General features: G+C 42.6%; 1 protein-coding gene across 1 annotated transcript; it reads right to left on the reverse strand.

The window, feature by feature from the left end:
* Positions 1–1,697: 1,697 nt before the first annotated feature.
* DIRAS3 (DIRAS family GTPase 3) lies at positions 1,698–7,683 on the reverse strand. Its single transcript, XM_033225256.1, has 2 exons — positions 6,250–7,683; positions 1,698–3,107 (listed from the first exon to the last, which is right to left on the reverse strand). The coding sequence occupies exon 2, from the start codon at positions 3,039–3,041 to the stop codon at positions 2,352–2,354; it is 690 nt and encodes a 229-aa protein (XP_033081147.1). The 5' UTR covers positions 3,042–3,107; positions 6,250–7,683; the 3' UTR covers positions 1,698–2,351.
* Between the last annotated feature and the right edge of the window lie 1,872 nt (positions 7,684–9,555).

The raw sequence follows: 9,555 nt of genomic DNA on the forward strand, positions 1-9,555 counted from the left end.
CCGCAACCTTAAGCCCTGTGGTTTGGCGAAAACTTGGATCCTGCCTTTCTGGAGGAGGTTGACAGAGAGTTCACCCTTGTGACTATGTCTAGTGGCATATGCTCCCCCTGTGGTGTACCCCGCAGCTGTGTTTGCTCACCAGATGTCCACCAAGGGAGTGACAGTGACTGAATTAACATGGAGACCACCCCACCCATGAGCAGATTCAGGTTTCATTTCCAGGGACTCTGTGGTAGGATGCTTCCTGAAGCCCTTACTGGTCATGAAAATGAAACTGTTTCTTAAGCATCCTGGGAAGAAAGAAATTATGGTATATCTAGGTGGTGAGCTGCATATTGGATGATCCAAAAATATTCTGATTCCCTGGCTGGAATCCAGCCTGTTGATAGGTGTTTAGGGCTCAGAAGTAGCAAGAGCAAAGGTATTTAGAAGTCAGAGAACTGTAAAGTGAATGTATGTTATTTGATTTGAACTGAAACATAAGAGACCTTCGATGTATTTAGTTGGTTATTGGGACCAAAAAATGTTGTAATTAGATTGTCTTTAAAAATTCCTATTTGGGCAAAGATAGAAGTAGAGGGGTAAAATCCTGCTATTTAGCACAAGTTTTAATGGAAAATAAAATCATTCTCTACAGTAAGGTAACTACCTACTTATATAAAGATGTTACCCCAGGAACAAAAATTCTTTTTTTAACTATTGCTTGTAACATTGAAAACATGTTCTTCCCTTTCTCAAGGTTAGTATTTGCCACTTGGATTTTAATAATCCCTTTGCTCACCTATGAGGAGCAACAATAAATGCAATACATTTTGAAGGAGAATTATCCTAGAGAATAACCAAAGTAGAGTATTTTCTTTTAAAACTAGATTTACTCCATTAGGGACTTCAGCAAAGAACTGGTTTTTGGGAAAAGAATTCATAAAAAACTATATGATAGAACCATTTGGGTATTTTCCAAGTGGTTGAGAATAATTGCTATGAAAATGAACAGGGAAATTTTAAAATAATTATTTAAAAAGGAGCCACTGAATAGATTTTCTAAGCTTGAAACTATCTATAGTACCATGAAATCATGTTTACAATTTCTTCTCAACAATGTGCTTCTCCTCTAGAAGCACATACATTGTTCAATAGATACTTACTTGTTCAATAATATTTTGTGGCGAAAAAAATCACTAGATTAAGAGACTCCCCTGAACCTCTCTCAAGTTAAAAAAAAAAAAAAAAAAACTCTCAAAAGCAAGGCTATGTATACTTTATTCCCTCACTCAAAAAATTATATTCGAATATAAAATTAATCTCTAAAAACTCCCTTATAGGGGAGTCTCTCAAATATCATTCCTCCCCTTATCTTTCATTCTGCTCCCTATTGCCTATATCCAGTATTTCAGAATATAGGAAGAGGCAGAAGGCAAAGGCTTGATTTTTACCTGCTTCCTCTTGAGACAGCAACACTGTGACCATCTTCCTCAAAGATGCCTGGAGTTCTTCTGGATGTCAATCCAGGAAAGATACAAAACAGCTCTGCATTGCAGAGACCTCCCTAAAACACCTCCCTCCAATATTGGATAATTTCAACATGGCAGGGACATCCATGTGTGAAGTTCTTATTGGAAACCTTTAACAGATATGGTTTAAATTTTAATACAATGGGCAATGTTTTGTTTTCTGGTGAGACAAATTCTTACGGCTGATTGCATGCAGGAAAAGCTTTATTAAGTCAAGAAGCTGTTACACTTTTAAAAACTGCTATGCAGAATACTCAAACATTTTTAAATGACATAGGAAACTACTAACATCTTTAGTGAGAGAGTTCCACTTTCACAATTTTCTCTGCTCCCAAACCCCTAATGATCAGCTATAGCATATTCATTTTTTAATATAGTATATGTCACGCGGCAATTTATCAAAAGCTTGTTGTGAAAACACTTTTCTTAATTAAATACACAATTAAAAGATATGATTAAACACTTACAGGATGTGAAATGTTTAAAGGTAATACACAATAATAGGGTTACCAAAAGGACACCTTCCAATTTTTCTTTCCATTCATTTTGATGTTTTGTTCTTTTCAAAACATTTTCTCTTATTAAATTTATTACTAAAGGCCTTACTTTAAATACATCATGCTACTTTTGTTCTCCTCTTCAAATGCCAATATTTTAACAATTTGAATTCTCTGGCCTGGGAAAAAGAAAAGTTATCCACTTACAAGGTATATTTATTGACAATATGGATGTTACAGTCCAAACAGCACAAAATCAACCATGTTCATGTAGCACGATGAAATGAGTCCATGTTATCTACACACTACAGGATAGGAAGAGCTGGCTCTTAAGGCCCTGGGCTCACATGATTATGCACTTGTCAAGCAGCTTCTCAGTGGTGTTGGGCATCTGGGATTTCTTCTGGGGCCCCTGGAGGCCGGTGGTGGGCTGCTTCTTGTAATTCAGCAGCATGTGGAACAGCTCATGCACATTCGTATCTGTCTTGGCCGAGATCTCCATGAAGGCGCAATTCCACTCCATCGCGCAGGTGGCACCATCATTCAGGGTCACCTCACGGTGGATGTCATCACTTTTATTGCCTACCAACACGATGGGGAACTTATGCAGGTTGTTACCTTTGATCTTGCAGATCAGCTCATAGAAGGCCTTCAGCTCTTCCAGGGTTTCCTTCTTGGTGACTGAGTAGACCAGGACGAAGGCGTGGCCCCGGGCTATAACGTGGCGCTGCAGAGCGCGGTTGCCGTCGCCACTCTTGCTGTCGGTGATGTGCAGGGAAAGCACACCGTGGCTGCAGCCCAGCAACTGGCAGTAGGTATTTTCAATGGTCGGCAGGTACTCATGACGGAAGTTGCCGCTCGCCCACTTGTGCAGCAGCGTGCTTTTCCCCACACCAGCGGTGCCGACTACCACGACGCGGTAATCTCTGATCTTCCTTTGGGGCTTGAAGGCGCGGAGGATAAGCAGGGCAGGCAGAAGCCGCAACCGCTGCAGCAGCTGCTGTTCCTTGGAGCCAAAACTGGCGTTACCCATCTTTGGGATTCGGAGGGGATATACGTGCACAAGTTCTCCCACACTTAGCTGGCAGCAGGAGACTCCCTAGGAAGAAAGTGAGACGGTGAGAGATGGTAGTGGTAACCCACAATGTTGTCAGATCACGTCAGCCTGGCCAGCTGCTCCACTGGGACTCCGGAGAGAGTCCACCCTGTGACGCAAAGGGGTGCATATGGCGAGAAGAAAATTCCCAGGCACAAAGTTCAGCCTGCTAGACCGAGGGACCAGCGGGTGATACATATTCAACAGACCTGGTGGTTTGCTTTTTACCATCTAGAAAGTGCAACAATACTACCTTTTGTTTTCTTTCCTTTAACTGTTTTATTAAATTCTCACTACACCCCTACAAGAAACACTTACTCTCATTTCCTCGCTTGTAAAATGAAGATTTTAATTGAAGAGGACTGAACACTCAAAGAGAAACAGGTGGGGGAATTTTCCCCACTCTCTGGGGCTGAATGCCAACGTGACATTTAGAGTGACACCGCCACCCTGGTTAAAGCTACAGAGTTATCAGTACAGGGGAAAGGAGGGGTTTTTGGCATCAGTGGTGTGGGATGTAGAGAGGGGAGGCAGCTGCAGTCAGCACAGCCCCAGAAGAGGCATGGGGAGCACCTTTGCTCTGAGCATGCTGTCACCATGTGCCACCAAGAGCTGAGGGAGGGGTCTTAGTTCATGAATCCTTAGTCACAATGACAGTGGAGTTAAATATATATATATATGAATACTTTTCAGTATCTCATCTCTGCTTAGAAAACATTCTAAATATTGAATGAGTTTTTCTGCAGAACAGTGGTTTCCTTTTGCCATGGCTACTACCTTTAAGAAAGTAGTTTTAATTCAGCCTTATGGAAGTAGAGGCAATTTCAGGATTTGAACAGTCAATGAAGTTTTTGAGTTCCAGAAAAAAACACAGTGGAACAGGTTTGTAAGAAACTTTTCTCAGAGGTATATCCTCAATACCAGACAGCTGCCCGGGGGACTGCTTCAGAAGCATCCTAGGTCAGATGGAAAAAGTTCTAGGCACGGTGCAGACAGACCGCATAGCTAGCCCCTGGACAGAGGTAGGAAAAGTACAAGGCAATGTCATTCCTCTGGCACTAAGTATAGAAATTTATACGTGTTTCTATGTGATGATGGTCCTGAAAATGCACTTCTCTTCAGGTACAGCTGTGATTGTGTCATGTACGATGCCAGAAAGAGAAGAGAGGCTTTTTGTATATAGCACACTCGCTATATAAACTAGCCTTTCTTGCTGGCTGCGTAGTTGAACACATACTGTCCCAGTACTGGGGAAAAGGACCCTTTGTAGAATGTGCAAGCCATGAGAGTAATATGTCCATATTAGAGTTTTGGTGGTGGTTTTTTTTTTTTTTTTTTTTTTTTTTTTTTTGAGTCAGGGTCTTGCTCTGTCCCTCAGGCTGGAGTGCAGTCATGCAATCATGGCTCACCAGAGCCTCAACCTCCTGGGATCAATCAGTCCTCTCACCTCAGTCTCCCAAGTAGCTGGGACTACAGGCATGTGACACCATGCCCAGCTAATTTTCTTATTTTTTGTAGGGACAGGGTTTCACTGTGTTGTCCAGGCTGGTCTTGAACTCCTGTATTCAAGTGATCCTCCTGCATCGGCCTCCCAAAGTGTTGGGATTACAGGTGTGAGACAACATGCCCACCCCGTATTAGAGTTTTCATTTGAAAAAAAAATGTTGTTGCTGGTAGTTGTATCTTCAGACTTACTTGCTTCTAATCCTAGTCTGGGTTCTTTAAGATAGCGTGATTCTAAGAGTATTCTAAACTTAAGTGGCAAAATTTAAGTAGATGATTTTATATTCTTGATTAAAGGGGACCAGGGATGTTAATACAATAAATATTTGAAATTGATACAAAATAAATACATACATATGTCTAAATCATTCATTTTTGCAGCTTTCAGGTAAAATCTAGCACTTTGTTCCAGTCTATAAGATGTGGTTAGTTGATATCATCTAATATTAAGTAATGATATCAGCTATCCAAATCTTGGGCACAATTCCTTTAACAATGATGACCTTTAATAGAATTTAGCTTAAAAAACTAGATTTCTGCTACAGTGATGCAATCTTTCACATCTTATTTATTGGCAAAAATCAACAATCCAGCTTTCCTTAGGTCCTCATGCACTAGAGTTCTCTAGTCACAGAAATCCTAGCCCTGTCTGCACTGTCCACAACTATTATAAACTCCACGTAAGTATCAAGAGTTCCAGTAAAGACCAAGTATCTCTTGGCCACCAACATCCCACATTAGGAAATGTGCATTACTAATTATTCTGTTTTATATTACTTCCTGCTGTAGGGGATGTATGTACAAATTCATTCATAGAAAATTGGTAAAGCAGCCAGGCACGGTGGCTCATGCCTGTAATTCCAGCACTTTAGGAAGTCAAGGTGGGAGGATCGCTTGAGCAAAGGAGTTCAAGACCAGCCTGGTTAACACAGGGAGACCCCCCCCCCCGTCTCTATCAGAAAGAAAATAAAAGAAAAAGAAAATTGGTAAAGGACACGTGTGATAACTGAAATTTCCAGATGTGAAGAGAACTCTCATTCTTAGGCAGTGGACCCATCTCCCCCCAACACTCCTTCCAGCTTCCCAGACCACCTGGCCTCAGGCTAAGAGGGAGGTGAAAGCTTCCAGGAACCGGAGGGTGTCCAAACCCAGCGGCTGTGCCGAGCTCAAGGTCCCGCCGCTGCTGCTGCGGTACCAGCCTGGCTCATGGACATCACTACGCATCGGCAGGGTCAGGTTTCTCTCTGGTGGCTGTGGAAGCAGCTACCCTCCTCGTCCATCTCAATCTTACTTTCACACTGCACAACTCCACTATTATTTCCTGAATACTAGCTACCTAAGCAGCTGTAATAGTGGACACTATGTCAACCTTTAAGCTCGCACACTTAACCAAGCCTCGTTCTTCTATATTAAAAAGTGCTAGCTTCGCAACGGGACTATCCAAAGTGCAGTTGCAGGACCTGCCAGGAGCCCGCAGGGGCTGCGGGTGGCTGCGGGTGGCTCTTGCATAATCGCGCCAAGAAACATGTGGTGCCAGCTGCAGGGACAACTCGCCCATAAACTTCCACTGGAAACAGCATCTGCTGGTTTGTCTGGCACATGTTGTTTTCAAGTACCCCTAAAAAAGCAAAGAAAGACTTACCTTTCTCGGAGGCACGAACCACGCAGCCTAGAAGACAAATGCGCTGCTTGCAGAGACTGCCGCGACAGCCAACTGGACGCCCCGAACGCTCACTCCTCCGAGGTTTGATTCCGACTTGCGCACAGGAGCGGGGTGCGGGGGCGCAGGGAGTGTGGGTAACAGGCATAAATTCCGCTTGCGTGATGCGTGGTGAGAAACCAGCAGGGAGGGGCTGGCCCAACGCAGAGTGGGCCGAGGTCAGCTTGGCATCTGCAACACTCGAGGGGCTAGTCCAGAAGTTCAGGGTGGGGTTACAGGTTGGGGAGGAACTGTTAAACTGTGGACTTTTTCTCACCTGTTGGAGTAAGCTTCAGGCAAAACTTTGCCAACAAAAACCGGTCCAACTGATTTTTGACGAAGGTCCAAAAGCAGTTTAATGCAGGAAAGATAATCTTTTCCACAAATAACACTGGAAAGCTAGGACATCCATAGATCCCCCCGTCAAAAACAAAACAAAACAAAACAAAAAAACCCGTAAATAAAAAGTGGCTAGACATAACTGTAACGCGTAAAATTACAAAAGTGTTTTTTAAAACAACAAACTCTTTATTGCCTAAGGCTAGGCAAAAGGTTCTTACATTGACATTAGTGGCATGACAAGTAAAAAGAAATTTTGATGAATTAGACCCCATACATTTTGCTTTGTGAAAGACCCTGTAACGATATACTGAAAAGGTTTACCTAGGAGAAAACGTTTACAAGCCACGTATCGGGCATACAACCAGTATCTAGAATATGTAAATAACTCAGAAGTCAATTATTTAAAAAAATTCAATTAGAAAATAGAAGACATGAACAGACATTTCACTGAAGATATGCAGATAGCAAATAACCATATGAAAACCTTTAATGTCATTAGCCACTAGAGAAATGGGAATACGTGGCTTTCGTTGTTCCTCGCCCACCACTAGGGCGGGTTGAGGGTCTGGCTCCAGTAGCCCCGGGTGCCTCTCACTGCTTCGGCGCACTGCTACTATCCTGGCAGAACCCTCGCCGAACCCTCGCAGGACGCACCATCGGGTCCACCAGCGGCTAGGAATACCGCCCCGCACCTCCCACCACCAGTCCCTTTTCTAAATGCGCCTGCGTCTGCCCTCCACATCTCCGAGCCGGTCTGGCTTCTTTCTCCCTTGCCTGTGAGCGCCTGGTGGCGGATGTATTGAAAGCTGCGCACCACCGCCTACCGAGCGTTTAGGGGAGTGTGTGGAAGTTGTTGGCAGCAGGTTTTGACAGCAGCACCCTGTGGGCCTAGTCCTTGGCGGTGGCACCTGGTTTTGTGTGCCCCAGCCAGCTGCGGCCAGGGTGTGTGGTGTGGGGCCGCTGGTACTGCTCTTCTGCCACTATAATCCCTCCCCCTACCAGGTACCTGGTGCATAGAAGTTTAAAGACCTCTAAGGTCTAGCCTGGCGCCTGTAATCCTAGAGAATAAGGAGGTTGAGGCCAGGAGTTAGAGACCAGCCTGGGCAACATGGGGAGAACTTGTCTCTACTTTAAAAAAATTTAGCCCAGTGTGGTGGCAGCCGCTTGTCGTCCCAGCTATTTGGGAGGCTGATGTGGGAGGATCACTTGAGCCCAGGAGATCAAAGCTGCAGTGAGCCGTGATCACAGCCAGTGTACTCCAGTCTGAGCAACAAAGTGAGAACTTGTCTCAAAACAAATTCCAACCTGATTCTGGTATAGCATCACATGACAGGTAGCAGCCCTAAAGGAGATCAAAGTATTTTACCCCAAAATATATTTCTGACATATTTTGGAATGGTCCTGTGCAAAGCTATCTTTTGTGAGGGAAATTTGCATTCTGTGGAGAATCTCCTTCCCTTTCCAGGTCTTTTCCTGATGCGGGAGGGATTTAACTAAGAGTCTGACACCTTTTAAGGTCATTTACCTTTTGAGATACATATACCATCTATTCTTTCTGAAGCATATTACAGGATTCATATATGTAACAAGAACCCTGGCTTCCACAACCTCCCTCCTGCCACCACTGGCCAAACCCGTCCTCCTCCAAAATGTCCTGGCTTTCCAGGTCAAACCAATGTATACCTTACATGTATTAATTGATGTCTTTGCCTGTATCTTCTGTCTTCCTAAAATATATAAAAGCAAACTATAATCCAAACACCTTGGGCACATGTACTCAGGACCTCCTGATGCTGTGTCACAGGCCATGGTCACTTATATTTGGCTCAGTAAAAACTTCTAAATATTTTACAGAGTTTGCTTTTTTCATTGGGTTTCCCCATTCATTTTGTTAGCGTTAGCTCATACCCTTTTCGTCCAATCATATTTCTACATGGCTGTCTATATTTTATTAATCCTAAATAAAAAATAGACAATTTCCCCTATATGTTTGGGTCATCATTCTGCAGGCTCCCATGTATACGTATTAAATACATTTATATGCTTTTTTTCCAATTAATCTGCCTTTTGCAGGTTGGTTTTTCAGTGAGCCTTCACTGAAGTTTCCCCTTGGTCCCTACATTGGTAATTAACGCAAACTGTTTTACCAAAATTTGATTCATAGCCTTTATCTCATTTTGCCAGAAAAATAATTTGGATCCAACTGTTTTCTATAAACCAGCAAGTTGATATGTTTTACTATCTCACAACTAAAATTCTAAAATAAAACCTAGAAGACCTTTATGTGTATATGTATTTGTTTAAATGTATTTACACATAGGTACATGTATTATGCTGTATGTTATGTCTACATAATAAAATTCAATGTAGTAGGCCAAAAATCCCTTAAGAAATGTTAATCTGATTGGTTTAAATAGATGAGTGCTCATACAAAATATATAGTAATTAACCTAATTTTTTTAGTTCATGTGACTTAAGTAAATCTTTTTTACTTGGTTTTAAATTAAAAATGTCCTTCTAATTGTCAATACATATTTTTGCCTGTGTTTACTGGTGTGGGGGCCATGGCTCTTGGCCCCCCAAAGATTTGCTGGAAAATCACTGATATGGGCCAGATTGATTAGTAAGAGAAAAGACATACAAATTTATTCAATGTGTGTACACAGGAGCTTTCAGAATAAAGACCCAACTTCTCAATGAGTTATAGAGGCTTATGCACCAGGCTTGAAATTACAGAAAGGATGGGGGACTTGGATTCTGGTAAAACAGATTATGGGAGGAGAAGAGGAATTTACTGAGGGGCAATGAATGATTGGTGAGAGAATGGTTAGATTGAGGAACAGATATTAACTTGCAGATGGGTTTTTTGGAATTTAAATCATCCTTGGAGGCAGTCATTGTACCTCT

Source organism: Trachypithecus francoisi, unplaced genomic scaffold (assembly GCF_009764315.1).
Source record: "Trachypithecus francoisi isolate TF-2019V2 unplaced genomic scaffold, Tfra_2.0 Lachesis_group12, whole genome shotgun sequence".
Taxonomy (NCBI): domain Eukaryota; kingdom Metazoa; phylum Chordata; class Mammalia; order Primates; family Cercopithecidae; genus Trachypithecus; species Trachypithecus francoisi.